The sequence below is a fragment of the Arvicola amphibius genome, chromosome 18, assembly GCF_903992535.2.
Source record: "Arvicola amphibius chromosome 18, mArvAmp1.2, whole genome shotgun sequence".
In the NCBI taxonomy this organism is placed as follows: domain Eukaryota; kingdom Metazoa; phylum Chordata; class Mammalia; order Rodentia; family Cricetidae; genus Arvicola; species Arvicola amphibius.
In genome coordinates this window covers 5,646,413-5,662,213 of record NC_052064.1, presented here as the reverse complement: position 1 = coordinate 5,662,213, position 15,801 = coordinate 5,646,413, and the positions used below count along the sequence as shown (strand labels likewise).

General features: G+C 45.0%; 1 protein-coding gene across 1 annotated transcript; it reads right to left on the bottom strand.

The window, feature by feature from the left end:
• Positions 1–53: 53 nt before the first annotated feature.
• Pmpcb (peptidase, mitochondrial processing subunit beta) lies at positions 54–14,818 on the bottom strand. The gene is made up of 13 exons (XM_038315295.1): positions 14,693–14,818; positions 11,957–12,097; positions 10,442–10,528; positions 9,990–10,119; positions 8,441–8,639; positions 7,522–7,601; positions 4,559–4,671; positions 2,957–3,100; positions 1,739–1,899; positions 696–781; positions 509–597; positions 311–386; positions 54–230 (listed from the first exon to the last, which is right to left on the bottom strand). The coding sequence occupies exons 1-13, from the start codon at positions 14,789–14,791 to the stop codon at positions 166–168; spliced, it is 1,470 nt and encodes a 489-aa protein (XP_038171223.1). The 5' UTR covers positions 14,792–14,818; the 3' UTR covers positions 54–165.
• Between the last annotated feature and the right edge of the window lie 983 nt (positions 14,819–15,801).

The following is a 15,801-nucleotide window of genomic DNA, read 5'->3' as shown; positions in this document are numbered from 1 at the left end:
AATCATCAGGGCTGTAGTCTTAGCCTCTAAAAGTGTACATGACAGACCAGTGCCAAAGTTCCAAATACATTTTTATTTTTTCATCTGAAGACTGGCAGCTTTTTAAAACTTCAAGATCTCTGGTTTTATAAATATATATGTGTGCAGAATATTTGATCACAAAAATTAATCACGAATCCAGCGCATGTTACTACAAATCTGGTTAAAATCTGGTAACCGCTCAATAGGACCTATGGATTAAAAAGAAGACAGTGAGAACAGAATCCCAAGTCCTTAGCAACTGTGTGCACAAGGGGAGAGCCAGGCTTACCAAGTGCAGCAATGGCTGGACTTTTGTCATAAATGTACTTGGTACAGACTTCTCGAACCATCTCTGCATTCACAGCCTAAAACGGGCGATATCATCAGGACTTTTTGTAGTGAAGACGGATTCTACATGCGTGACCTTGCTAAACTAAACCATGAGTTGGGGACCTCGGCCTTGGTAACTGACCTAAGGATTACTTACATCAATTCTCGCTTCAAGCTCGGGGATGGGAATTCTCCTGTTATAGCACAGCATCTGCCTGCCGATGTCTTCACAGATTGGAGTCGAGCCTGTTAAGAAGGGAATCTAAGTGTGCAGAGAGACATGGGCCATGAGACAGTCAAAGCGGGGCTGTCCGCCGCGCCCTCCCGCCCGCCCTCTGAAGCACCGTCCAGCTGCAGCAGCATGTTTGTTTTCAGGAGGTTTTTTGCCCGTGCTACTTCACTCCCAGTCACGCTGGTGCACAGTCGCATCCTACAACGCAGCAGAAATGGCCGTGAGTGCCTGGGAAACGTTCCTACATCTAACTCACTGTCATCATACAACATACAAATGGCTGTATTTCAAGTCAGCAAAAACCTGAAGTTACTAATCCTAAAACTAAAGGTAAAATACGAATTATTTTCCAAGTACCATTAACTTCTCAAAAAATCCTGTCTAATTGCTAATGAGCAGACTGAGCGATACAGTCACTAACAGCGGCCATGTTGTGAGAACAGGCATCTATGGAGTCGCCGTGTGAGCTCAGAGAGGGGAAGGTCAGTGGTCACCTCTTAGCTTCTCAAGACAACTGGCTGAGTCTAATAGCCCAGTATTTAAGAAGCAAAAAATATCCCAGTTAGCTAAATTTAGAGGCTTAAGGCTCGTAATAATGAAAGAAACAAATTTCTAGGAAGCACTGTTAAGTTTTTCTGCCTTGGCCTACTGACTAATCCTTTTGGTCAGTAGTTTTCAACCCATGATCTGTCTTATCAGATATTTACATTACGGTTCATAACAGTAGAAAATTACAGTTATGAAGTAATTTTATGGTTGGGGTCAGCAAACCATGAGGAACTGTCCTAAAGGGTCACGCCATGAGGAAATGTGAGAACCACTGCTTTCTTATGCTAAGTTCACATTCGCCTGTCTAGCCTGCCTTTCCTTCTTCCTTTGGGAAGTCCCAGGGGTTCAGACCAGGGTTCTGGGCATGCTAAGGAAGTCACGTGTTTTACCGCTGACCTATGTCTCCACTCATGCTTTTAGAGGTATTTTCTGAACGTCCAGTTGATATATAAATATTTGAGAGCATAATTAGCTTCACGTGAGGTTTAAAAGAAATACCTGTCCTTAAAAACATGGCAACCACTCCTTTGAAGCTAAAGTCACCGCCACTAGGAAACAGCCTAAGATAATAAACTTCAGGTAAAGGACGTCACACCGTCCCCTCACCATTCCTTCTGCACAGCGCTCAGCATGTCAGCCACCGTCGCTTGTTCACAGACCATGTAGAGTCCCCACAGTCCGGTGTCTGTGTAGGACGTGTTGAAGGACTGGAAGCTGTGGCAGAGATTGCCGTGACAAGCCAACTGGGCCAGCTTGCTAGATAAATTCTGTAAAGGAAAACAATCCAACTTGGTTTGTACAATGGACACATGGATCCAAGTCCACACACACAGTGAGCTCTGTGGCTGTCAGTTGAGTGCCAACCCTACATGGTTAGCCATTGAGGAGTTTATTTTTAGAGACACGGTCATTACATAGCCCTGGCTCGCTTACAACACACTATGTAGACCAGGTTAGAGATTGACCTGTGTTTTCCTCCTGAGTACTGGGATTAAAGACATGTACTGATCTCTGCTTAGGCTCCCAGTTCTACCCAGCAACACCTCAACAGTAACTTTATAATCCAAGGAAGAATTACACTTATCTGCCTCAACAGAGAATATAAAAGCAATGCGTTCTTGCAACTGGTTTAGTAGCTACGGACACAGAAGGCTCTGATTGTGCACCCTGAGGTGATGCTGTACCGAAATCTAAGATAGTCACAGGAAACGGACTTTGGATCTTTGGGACAAATCTACTGTATTTTGAAATGTAAACATTTTAGAAAAGTTGTAAAAATAGTACAAAGAGGTCCGTGCTTTCTGCCTCTTTAACAGCTTTTGACCATGCCTGCTTTCTTCAGACGTACTGCTCCTTATTTTGTCCTTGGTTGAGCCGAGAGCTCAGGTGTGTGAGGCAAGGCACTGCTGCAGCACAAGCCAAGCCTTATACATTCCCAACAGTTCAGAGTTAGCTGTGGATTTCTTTGCCTCTGGGGTCTTCAGTGTGCACCAATGAAGATAGAGTGCCCAGAAGGTCAGAACATTAACACTGACGGACATCACAGTGTGGTTACCACAGTACCTACTAGTACTATTAGAACAGTAAAAACGGATTCTTCTGCCCTTATTTTGTTAACCATCCCACTAGCAAACAGTATAACAAAGGCGGTTTTTTTCCTGGCTTAGGTACAATCCAAGATGAGTTAACATTTTAAGTCAAGAGTCATGGTACAAGTAATCTATTTTTGCCATTTCAAAAATGGCAAGAGCCTTACAAGGAATTCACATTTTAAAAAACATGACAGTCTTCCATTTATCACAAAGTTATTCAAAAACCACTTACCATTCCTCCTCCAAAAGAGCGATCCCAGTTGCCAATCAGTGTGTTTGCAACCATGAGACAGATTGTGTCTGGATGTGCCCAGCCAACCGCTTCAACAGCTATTGCAAGGTGTGCCAAAGGCATCTTGTCGTCTCTCACTCGGATCTGGATTAGAACAAACAAGGTAACTGCTGTGGAATAAATAGTCCTTTAACTACGTAAAGCTGTGTTACATTGATGTTACCTTTCCTTAACAATGCTCTGCCTGCATAAGACCCCTTTTTGATCTAATAAAAAGCTAAAGAGCCAACAGTTCAGCAGTAGAGGGATAGGTGGGGCTGGTGAGCAGCGAGAATATGAGGAGGACTCTAGGCTCAAGAGAGGAGAGAAGGAAGAAAGGGAGACACCCAGGGCAGTCCAGCCAGGCATCGCCTACCACAGAGAGGAAGCAGTGACAGCAGGACACACAGAAGGAAAGGTAAACAGCCCCAGGCAAATGGAGATGAAGAGGAACAGGTTAAGTTATAAGAGCCAGTGGAGCAAACATAAGGTTGAGCATTCATAACTAACAAGTCTCCATTTATCGGGTGCTGGCTGACAGCCCAGAGAAAGCCTGATACAGGTAACTAGTTAACTAACACTAGTCCTAGAGTTCCAGAATAGTTTACTCCACCAGACCGCCGCACTGGAAGTAGCACCTGGTCAACAGGGTGGCCTTATCTCACTAGTGTATACTGGGATGTTTTGATCCACATGCAAGCAGTAAAATTGTACAGCTCTAGCTGCCAACACCACACTGCTGTGAACAGCACCATGCGGCCAACTAGACCTGAAGCCCAACACTGCAGCTGAAAGCAGATCCTCCGCAATCCCAACTGTGCCTGTAGGGCAGAAAGAAAACCTACCACACACCCAGGGCAAAGGTCAGAATTCAGTCTTTTTACTATAAGGTTGCGTTTATACCGTAGCACATGTAAATATGCATTGTGCAAAAGGAAAACACACAGTGAGCAACTATGACCACTGCTCTTACACCCCGCTTCCTCAGGAAAGAAAAGCAAGGCACTTACATGAAACAGGAAGGAATGTAAGCAAATGTGCCCATCCTTTTCCCTTCCTGTGTTTCAGCTTACACATTTCCCTACTAGAAATACACACTTTAAAAAAGGCTACATTTTGTTTGTTATGTGTATATGTGGGCATGGGCAGGAAGGATGTTGAGTTCAGAAGCCATCCAATGTGAGTCTGTTCGCTCTATACCAGCGAGTCCCAAGATGACCAGCACCTTTATTTACCCTTGGAGCCAACTCTCCAGCCTGAAACACAGATTTTATACACTCCTCTCTACTTTAACATTTTTAATTGCCCCCCGCCCCGTGTGTGTGTGTGTGTGTGTGTGTGTGTGTGTGTGTGTGTGTGTGTGTGTGGTGTGTGTGTGTTGGAGCCCAGAGAGGTCAAGAGGGTGTCAGCTTCCCCGGAACTGGAGTCGCAGGTGGCTGTGAGCCTACTGTCCTCTACAAGTGCAGCAAGCACCGCAAACCGCTGAGCCGTGTTCTCAATCCCAGCAGCTCATTTTTAAGTAGGAGACTTGCAGAGGCCGAACCTAAGGAAGAGCTTGCCTACCTCGCTTCCAGTGAACTCACAGGGGGGCAGAGCTGGCACTTCTCCTCTGTGCGTGCACAAAGAATCACCAAAGTGAACCTTGGCCAATTCAAGCAGCTCGTCGTGGCAAACACCTAAATTGAAGGAAAATATTTTCTTACGTATCTAATATCCACATAATCAACTCAAAATAGCCACCTGGGGGCTGGAGAGATGGCTCAGAGGTTAAGAGCACTGCCTACTGTTCCAGAGGTCCTGAGTTCAATTCCCAGCAACCACATGGTGGCTCACAACCATCTGTAGTAAGATCTGGTGTCCCCTTCTGACCTGCAGAACACTGTATACATAATGAGTAAATGTTTTTTTAAAAAAAAGATAGCCACCTGACAGCAGAATGCTTTACAGGAAGTCTGGCGTGGATCATGTGATGTATCTTACACATGGAGGACTTGCATTCACTGAGCCTTGGGCTCAAAGCTTTCCCTGATCAGCTAGTGTTCAACAACATACAAATGCATTCAACTTTCTTCTTTTTAATTCTACTAGATTTTTTGATAGGTCTCTGTAACTTTTCTGGGCATTTTAACTTCATATGGGTTTCTAGGAGTACAAATCTCTGCACAATGAACACCAAGCCAGTTCAAGAGGCTGAGAGATTGTCATTTTCATGACTTTAAAAAAAATATTTGACCCTCAAAAAACCCAGTTTCTATAGACAATCATGTTAAATTATAAAAGTTTAGTGTACACCCTAGTCAAAAGTCAATTTCATAAGTTACCTTTTAAGTAGGGAAGAAGAGAAATATGGCTGAGTCTTTAGTACACACAGAAATGCTTCGCTCTCTACTCCGGAACCAAAATCAATTCTAACTTTCAAAAACATTCCTATTTTCCCATGTGCTCATGACTTGACACCTAAACCTCAGAGGAATCACTTAGACGCTGCATTCCTTATTATCCAGGCATGGGACCACACAAGGTCAGTCAGGAAAGTCATAGAACACATCAGCTCAAAAGTCTAGACACGTGTTCACGCATTTGAGACAGGCCTGGCCATGCAGTCCAGCATGGCCTTGGTCTCGGAATCCTCTTGTGTCAGTTTCCAGAATGCTTCAATTCTAAGTACGTGCTAGGCTTGTGCAAAGGCTTTAAAAATATTACCATTAAGATTTATTTAAAGCTGGGCAGTGGTGGCGCAGGCCTTTCATCCCAGCACTTGAGAGGCAGAGGCAGGCGGATCTCTTTGAGTTCGAGGCCAACCGGGTCTACAGAGTGAGTTCCATGACAGCTAGAGCTGTTTCACAGAGAAACCCTGTCTCAAACAAACAAAAAATATTTAAATGAGGGCTGGAGAGATGGTCACTGGCTGCTCTTACAGAGGACCCAGGTTCGGCTCCCAGTACCCACATGATGGCTTAACAAGCATCTATTATCTCCAGACCCAGGTGATCCTATGTCTCCTTCTGACCTCTGCAGTCACTAGGCACTACATCTGGTAGACATGAACACGTACAAGCAAAACACACACATGAAAACAAATTTAAAAAAAAAGATTTCTCTAAATGAAAACCAACTAAAAGCACAGTTTATACCCATAGTTCCCAAATAAATCTGTGATGTAGCCAAGCAGTGGTGGCGCACGCCTTTAATCCCAGCACTCTGGAGGTAGAGGCAGGCGGATCTCTGAGTTCGAGGTCAACCTGGTTCCAGAACAACCAGGGCTACACATAGAAACCCTGTCTCAAAGAACAAAATCAAAACAAACTGTGATGTAAAAAACTTGACAGTGAGACAGTACAGTTCTTTGACTATCAGCCATGTAGGAGTCGCCTTGACTATCAGCCCAGAGGGTAAGACACAAAATCATGGCGGGACAAGGATGCCAGAGAGCAGAGAATCCATCAAACAGCCTCGCCCCCGTCAGTCACTGTTTTGCCTTCAGAACTGGTAACTGTCGTGGTTAAATAAGCCAGATGCGCGGCTCTCCTCTGACAGCCCAATCCAGAAGACAGGGACTGTAATTTTTTTTTAAAGAAGTGAAGATGAAATCACGTATTTAGTATAATACAGCTATACTTCCTAATAACTAAGGACTAAATGGGAGCTAAGACAAGAACTCAGAAAAGGTCAGGAGAGGTTTAAACTGGCACATCGCATCTAAAACACCAACACTTATAAACTATGACATTTATAAATCATCAGGAATTGTGGCTTCAGCTGTACTAGCACTCTGAAGACTAAGGCAGGAGGATGGCTTCAAGTGCAAGGCCAATAGCAAGTCTGTTTAAAAACAACAAAAAATGTATAACTCAATAAGACAAAATGCTAACAATCTAGGCCATACCATTAACTTTAATTGACTTCAGTACCTACACAGAACAACTCCAAAGTTCATTAGATCAACCTGTTTTAATTTGTAATAATTCCTAAAAAGAGAAAAGTTAAATTCACACAAACACAAAATTAATGTGCTCTAATATTGAAAGAGAAAACAGGCAAGTCAATTAAAACGACTACACCCCAAATTCAGGCTGCCAAGAAATCTAGCAGAATCTCAAGTGAATTTTCTTAAGTTCACAGACCTCACAGGAAATCTCCTGCACCTACATATTTCCACGTCCCAATGGCTTCCCCTTTATAGGACTCGTTGCTTTACCGAGTGAGTAACTGAGCACATGAATGGCTGTCCCCATTCCAGGTTCAACCAAGGAGAAAGCTATTTCTCAACTAAAACTCTCAAGACTCTAATTACACAACACAGTCTTCCAAGTCAACTGTCTCCCCGTTCATTCATTAGCCTTTGTCTTCTAAGAAACTTCCACTGTTATGCACACTTATGTGCTGAATGGGTTGTTAAGGTTTCTGTAAATGAAACCTACTAAAAACACAACAGGGAGTCTGGTCCAGTGCTCACACTTAAACACTTCAGGATGTGCCCCAAGAGGACAACAACCGCGTCTAGCAGTCCGAGGAACTTAACTAACCTCCAGCAGCAGCGAGCACAATCCTTGGTCCTTTGTAATGTGTGGTTATGTAATCCACTAAGTCCTTACGATTTATAGATCTGTAAATAGAGTAAAAAGATTACCTTATTTTGTTTCATTTTATAGACAGGGTCTCATTTCTTGGGAAATATTGTTTTAAGGTGTTACTTTTGTTTACACTTCGTTCTTTTAACTCTGAAACTGTGATTCTCTGATGATTTAATAAAGAGATGAACGGCCAACAGCGAAGCAGGAGCAAGGGTAGGCGGACTGTCAGGCACAGAGGATAAACAGGAGGAGAAAGAAGGGAGAAGGAGCAGCAAGAGAACAAGGAGAGGAGGGCACCAGGGCCAGCCACCCAGCCACCCAAATACACAGAGAAAGAAGAAAGAAAGGTATACAGAAATAAAGATAAAAGCCCAGAGGCAGAAGGTAGACGGGATGATTTAAGTGAAGGAAAGCTGGCTAGAAGCAAGCCGAGCTAAGGCCAGGCATCCACGACTAAGAAGAAGCCTCTGTGTGTGGTTTATCTGGAGCTGGGTGGTGGCCCTCAAAAGCCAGAGTAAAGCGATCCATGACACTCATTCTGTAGCCCAGGCTGACCTAGAACTCAGCAATCTTCCTGGCTCATAGGCCACCACATCTACAGGAAGTAAAAAGCACAGCCCCTCACACAATACATCTGAAATGAATAGAACTCGAAGGCCTTCTAAGTGCTGAAAGTAGCAAAACGTTCTGCCTTTTCTATCAAGACATACTCAACACTTCTTGTTTAGTTCCCAATTTTCTATGAGTATCATTACAGCACAATTAGTGACAATTTTAGATTATCCGGGTGAACATGACTTGGAAACACACATTTTTAGTTTGTATATGTCATAATTTTTGTGCAAGATTTTCAAGTGAGAAATACACGTACTTGATGTTTTCAGTTGGTCCCAGGATTGTCCGCCCAAGTGCAGTGTTCTGATAAGCTGTGGCATGAAGGTAATCAAACACAACTTCCTGCAAGTTGGTCTCAACTTCCTGCATCTCTCTGAGGATCACCCCACGTTCACGCTCAATCTCTGCTTCCCCCAGCGTGCTGTTCTGAATTATGTCAGCAAGAATTTCCACAGCTAAATGAGATTAAAGCACCAGAAACACAAGCATTACAATCCCTTAAGCCAACATCAGAAACCTCGACACTAACCATCATTCAATATTATTAATTAGAATATTTAACCTAATTATCACATTAAAATGAATGTAGAATAGAAACTCTATGGTTTAGAAGACCTTGGGAAATCCTAAATGTTACCACTTCTTATTAATTCTAGGTCAGACATCCACAGAAATCTGGCTGCTAATACAGATGTTTCTAAATAAAAAGTATGAACTAGCCTGGCGGTGATGGCGCACACCTATAATCCCAGCACTAAGGCAGGCAGAGGCGGGCGGATCTCTGTGTGAGTTCGAGGCCAACCTGGTCTACAGAGCAAGTTCCAGGATAGCCAGGGCTACACAGAGAAATCCTGATTCAAACATCTCCCCCCCACACACACACACACGAGTATGAAACAGAAGATGATGTGTTAAGAGAGAGAACAGGTACATGCAGATACATGGGTAGAAACACTGCTACCCATATTTGCATACCAATGTGGCTGCAATGTAACAAAGAAAAAAAAAAACCCACTATAACCCAAAATATGCCCTTAGGAGCAGCTTACAGAACTCTGTCTGCTGAAGTCCTAACTTGGTAGGAAGTCAGAGGAGGAGCAAATTTTATGGAAAAAATTACATCTCAAAATAAAGATACCCTCATTGCCATAGCAATATTAATTTTATTAAGGGTAAAATAAACTTACAACCCTAAGTTTCATTGCTTTGTTCTAGTATAGATTTCTCTCGTTTCGTTCATTTTATGGGGCCTTGTCTGAGCCAATTAACATCAAATATGAACAGGATAAAGCAGGTGGTTGGAGGAAGTTCATACTGAGATGGTCATAAAATAGTGGAAGTTACCACGAAAACCCAGATGGGTTGGGTGGCAATGCAGATGCCCATCAGCGACCCTGCCAGCCAATGTCTAGACCTGAGTTCCACCCCAGACCCACACTGGAAAGAGCCAGGAGCACCTCTCTTCCAGTGCAGAGACCGGAAGGAGCACGATGCTTGCTATCCGCAGTCTAGACAAACCCGGGCCAGCCGAGCTCTAAGTAAGATCTGGTGATATTGATGAAACCCTACTCTAACTAAACTTTTAGAGCAATAAAACTGATTACAACTGTTTAATCACAAAAGTTAATAATTTCATTCATTAGCTTTGAAATGCTATTTTGTTTTTAATTCTTCCCTAAGAGCAGACACCCTCTGGGTTTGTTTTTTATTTATCTTTTTAAATAATAGACATACAAAAACCACAATGTTAAATTATGTCTGAACCCTCATGGAAACTGCATTTTCCGCAGTATAGGTAACAATACCTCTTGGCAAATCTTTAGAGAAAGCTTTGGCATAGTACACGGTCTGTTCTCTGGAGGTGTAGGCGTTGAGATGAGCACCCATATTTTCAATCTCAAGTTCCAGGTCTAACTGGGACCTCTTTTTAGTGCCCTTGAAATAAAGGAAAAAAAGCAGCATTATGACAATTTCCCTTCTGTCCTTCATCTAAACACTTTAGACAGTAAGTGTACAGCAAAAGCCAACGCCAGTCAGGCAAGGTCAAGTTTGTAGAGTGTATTAGGTTTCAAAAAATACCCACTGAGGATGGTGTTTGTGTATTCCTGTATCCAAAAGAGCACCCTCTTTCAAAGTCAGAAAGCAACTATCAGTAATTATTTCACAAGCAATACTGGAAAATGGAAACATGGCGTCCACTGAAATCCTTGTCCTTACGGTGCAGTGTTTTTGCATTTCAGCAAAGCCCACAACTTGCCTTGAACGCCATGTGCTCCAGGAAGTGAGCTGTTCCGTTATTCTTCTCGTTTTCATATCGGCTCCCAGCGTCAATCCACAGCCCAACCTGAATGGAACCACGGAACAATTAGGCAGATCCCTGGCAGCTGCCGAGAGGTGCAGCCGCTAGTAACACAGCTCTAACGAAGGACCCGACTGCAGTTCCCAGCACCAAGTTAGGCCGTTCCTCTTCCGGCCTCCTTGGGCACCTGAACTCACATATCCCCCACAAAGACACATGTTATTAAAAATCATACAATAAAGTTCAGTTTGTGGAGACAGAAGGAAATTTCAGTCCTTTTTCTGGTAAATGTTTTCCAATCTTAAGTTTCCACTTAAGTTTTCTTGGACCGCACTGAACTGACAATTCATTCATAAGACTTGGGACTTGAAAGTTTCCGCACCAGGCTACTGGCAGCTGTTATAAATACGGGACTCAGCCACACGGTGGGGGAGCACGGCTTTAACCCCAGCACCCAGGAGGCAGAGGCAGTGGATTGCTGAGTTCAAGGCCAGCCTGGCCCTGGGATACACAGAGAAACTGTCTGGAAAAAACAACCATACAAATATCAGACTCAAATTCTTAACATAGCTCATTAGTTCATCCAATTAATAGCTGCGGTATAAACAACATCAGAACTGTCAGGAAGTCAAGTTCAAATTCACATGTAAGTTTTATAACCTCAGACACAACCATTTAACGTCTCTGAAATTATCAGTAAAACAGATGAGAGGAGTTTTAATACTGCGCTGTGGAATAGTATTTGAACTAGACAAGGATGTATTACATCTGTTTATGCTGCAGACTAGTACTGTAACGGTGAAAAGGTATGCTGCTTTTATCTATGCTGCATAGAGAAAAGTCTAATTTTTTTTGGTTAAACAAAAGACTGTTTAATTCTGTAAAAATGTGTTGCATGTTTCCCTTTGCCTGCCTAAGGCACCTGATTGTTCTAACAGAGAGCTCCATGGCCATTAGCAAGTCGAGAAAGTAGAGGAGGGGCAGGCAGGCAGAGAAAATAAAAAGGAGAAATCTGGGATAAGGAAGAACAGGAAGAATGAGAGAAGACGAGGGGCGGGGGGCGAGGGACACACCTGGGGCAAAGAAGCCAGGCAGACACCAGACAGACACAGAGAGGCAGTGAAGGTCGGAGATACAGAAGAAAGAAAGGTAATAAAGCCCAAGGTAGGTAAAGAGAAACAGGCTAAATTAGGAGCTGGCCAGAAATGAGCCTAAACGAGGCTGATCATTCAAAACTAATAGTAAGTGTCTGTGTCATGATGTGGGAGCTGGCTGGGGCACAGTGCTGTGTACAGGAGGGCAGGAGAGCCCCACAACCACGCTTCTGTCAACAAAGACAGATGTAAAAAGTGAGAGAGGTTCATATGCCCAGAGAAACACGGCCAATCAACTTCTGGGCAGCTAAAGAGCTGCGAGTCGGCTCCCTCCCAAACGAGGCGCGCCATTGGGCGAAAGGCTGTTACAGTCGCTTACTGTGCACGTTGAGAGCCCGGAGTTTTCAGAAGCGACTCGGAGCCCATTTTCCAAACATGTTACACGTGTCTCGGGAACGTTCAGGACAACCTGGGGAGCAGCCTGTGTGCTTCTTAGTCGGCTCCCTCCACAACACCACGGCTAACAGGCACAGGAGGGAAAGAGAGCAAACACTACTTACTACTCTGGTATGCAATGTCAATCAGAAAGAAAGACCTCAGGCTCATTCCGTAAAACACTTTCCTAGACTGGAAACAAAAATATAAAAATGACTTCACAAAAATGTAACAGGATGCTAAGGTCACAAAGGAAATGTGAGTAGAACCCTATCAGCCTGTAGACTGTCACCTATCACACCGTACTGTCACCCATCACACTGTAGACTGTCACCCATCACTATAGACTGTCACCCATCACTATAGACTGTCACCCATCACACTGTAGACTGTCACCCATCACACTGTAGACTGTCACCCATCACACTGTAGACTGTCACCCATCACACTGTAGACTGTCACCCATCACTATAGACTGTCACCCATCACACTGTAGACTGTCACCCATCACACTGTAGACTGTCACCCATCACACTGTAGACTGTCACCCATCACTGTAGACTGTCACCCATCACACTGTAGACTGTCACCCATCACTGTAGACTGTCACCCATCACTGTAGACTGTCACCTATCACACTGTAGACTGTCACCTATCACACTGTAGACTGTCACCTATCACACTGTAGACTGTCACCTATCACACTGTAGACTGTCACCCATCACTGTAGACTGTCACCTATCACACTGTAGACTATCACCCATCACTGTAGACTGTCACCCATCACTGTAGACTGTCACCCATCACACTGCAGACTGTCACCCATCACTGTAGACTGTCACCCATCACTGTAGACTGTCACCCATCACTGTAGACTGTCACCCATCACTGTAGACTGTCACCCATTACACTGTAGATTGTCACCCATCACTGTAGACTGTCACCCATCACTGTAGACTGTCACCCATCACTGTAGACTGTCACCCATCACTGTAGACTGTCACCCATCACTGTAGACTGTCACCTATCACACTGCAGACTGTCACCTATCACACTGTAGACTGTCACCCATCACACTGTAGACTGTCACCCATCACTGTAGACTGTCACCTATCACACTGCAGACTGTCACCTATCACACTGTAGACTGTCACCGATCACTGTAGACTGTCACCCATCACTGTAGACTGTCACCTATCACACTGCAGACTGTCACCTATCACACTGTAGACTGTCACCCATCACTGTAGACTGTCACCCATTACACTGTAGATTGTCACCCATCACTGTAGACTGTTACCCATCACTGTAGACTGTCACCTATCACACTGCAGACTGTCACCTATCACACTGTAGACTGTCACCTATCACACCGTAGACTGTCACTATCACACTGCAGACTGTCACCTCTCACACCGTAGACTGTCACTATCACACTGCAGACTCGCCACCTATCAGTTCTTTCTTTTCACAGTGAAATAAGAAAAACATATTTTCTACATCCTGACCCAAAAACCTGAGGTCAGCTTAATCAGCAGGTATGTGGGTGCTGCAATGGTTTGCACAGGATTGGCCCCCAAAGACTCACAGATCTGAAAGTTTGCACAGGAATGACCCCCAAAGACTCACAGATCTGAAAGTTTGGTCCCCAGGGAGAGGAACTATTCGGAGGTGTGGCCTTGCGCAGGAAGTTCCCAATGCTCCAGGCAGGCCCAGAGTCTCTCTCTTCCTGCTGCCTGCCAATCCAGATGTAGAGTCTCAGCTCCTCCAGCACCACATCTGTCTGCACAGCCCCATACTTCCCACGATGACGATAATGTATGAAGTTTCTGGACTGTAATCCAGCCCCAATTAATATGTTCTCCTTTATAAGAGTTGCTGTGGAAACCCCAGCTAAGACAGGTACTTTAGGAATTTTTGTTAACTTGCATTACTCTGCTTCTGTAACCATGAGGCTTTCTGCTGCCTGATCAAACAGAAATACCATGGTCACTCATGTGCCCTATTATTATTAAAAGTTCATACCCTGGGCCAGTTAGTGGCACCTGCCTTTAATCCCAGCACTTGGGGGCAGGCTGACTTCTGTGATTTCAAAGCCAGCCTGGTCTACAGAGTGAGTTCCAGGTCAGCTACGACTACACAGAGAAAAATAAACAAGAGAAAAAAGTTCACCTCCTGTCAAGCTTGCTAACAGGCATCACGGCTGCCAATGAGATGTCCCAAACTTGTGGGTTTTACCTGTATAAAACCCCCGCTCGCCCTGCTTGGCCCACCTCTTTAGACTTGTAATGAAAAAGTGTGCATGCCCCTGGCCCGGTTGTCTGGCTCAAATAAAAACTTCAGATTCACAAAGAGCTCGTTCTGATCTCCTTCTCTTGGGTGAGAACAGCTCCAATACAACATTGGTGAATACAACATTGGTAATACACACGCGCACACACTCCCAGATCCTTTTGGAGCTAGGCAACTTTCAAATAAACTGAGGATGAACTTGTCTCAAGCAGAAAAAGAGGCAGCATTCCTCACTGATCTCCCCGAGTTTGCAAACACTAACATTTTAGTGGTCAGCGGACCCGGGCAGCCGGTCCCGCCCCCGCCTGCGCCCGGGGTGGGGGTGGGGGAGACCCGGAGGCCCCGGAGCGCAGCGGCTTCGGCCCCGGCGCGGCGGAGCGAGCCTCACCTGAGCAGCGGCGCCGCCATGTGGGAGCCTTCGGGTGAATCCCCACAGCCGCCGTCGGGCAGCAGAGAGCAGAGTCCGGGAGACCGCGGCAGCGGCCATGTCACCTGCGGGGTAGCCGGGGAAGTACTTCCGGGTCGTGCTTCCAAGCCCCAGAGCACGAGGCTGGCTGGCGCCACCATGTGGCGGCCGTGGGAACTACAGCCTCTCGCTCCGGTTCTCACCGACTGGGCCGTCAGTTGTGCAAGGCACACGCGTGACAAAATGAATGTAACCTGTGTCCCCGAGGCGGGTGGAAGTCATCGGAAAGAAGCATACGGGAGGGAAGGGTGTGATTATGTTGGTCCTCGTTACTGTTCTATTGTGTATAGCCTTGCTTATCCCGTCCCGCAGAAATACCTCTGCAGAAGTCGCTACTGAATGACGGACACTTGCAAAACCTACTCTTCGTTCTGTTAGCGAGACGTAGTGTTGTCTGCCTCCAAGGGTCTTGGTGTGTCTTACCACTCTACCTAGACGATCTTTGCTTTCTCACATTCCCGGGCACCTCTTTATCCATGAACATGTTAATGAAAGTAAAATCAGCAAGCACTTTTTTTTTCCATAAATTTTTAAAAATATTTATTTATTTATTATGTATACTTCTGCAGACCAGAAGAGGGCACCAGATCTCATCATGGATGTTTGTGAGCCACCATACGGTTACTGGGAATTGAACTCAGGACCTCTGGAAGAGCAGCCGCTGCTCTTAACCGCTGAGCTATCTCTCCAGCCCCAGCAAGCACTTATTAAATTAAAATTTTTTATTATTATGGGGAGGGGGTGAGTGCATGCCACCACACATATGTGGAGGTCGAGAAGACGACTTTATGCAATCAGTTCTCTCCATGTAGAAACCATTACATGAATTCGGCGGGGGTGTGGGGGTGGAACTCCGGTGGTCAGGCTTGCCCTGCAAGTGACTTTACCTGCTGAGCCACCCTGCAGGCCGCTGGCAAGCTCTTTTTGTGAGGCAGAGACAGACTATGTTAATTTTATAGATGTAGCATCTGGGGTACTGGCTGCCTAGCAGGTTGTTTAGTACACACACTAAAGAATGTGTCCTGTAACTC

Excerpts from the sequence above, each read along its gene's own strand:
- Pmpcb (XM_038315295.1), bottom strand. The coding sequence starts at position 14,791 with ATGGCCGCTGCCGCGGTCTCCCGGACTCTGCTCTCTGCTGCCCGACGG. Across the intron at positions 12,098-14,692 it reads ATGGCGGCGCCGCTGCTCAG|CCGTGGTGTTGTGGAGGGAG; the intron begins GTGAGGCTCGCT and ends TGTGCCTGTTAG. Across the intron at positions 10,120-10,441 it reads TGGAGCACATGGCGTTCAAG|GGCACTAAAAAGAGGTCCCA; the intron begins GCAAGTTGTGGG and ends CTTTATTTCAAG.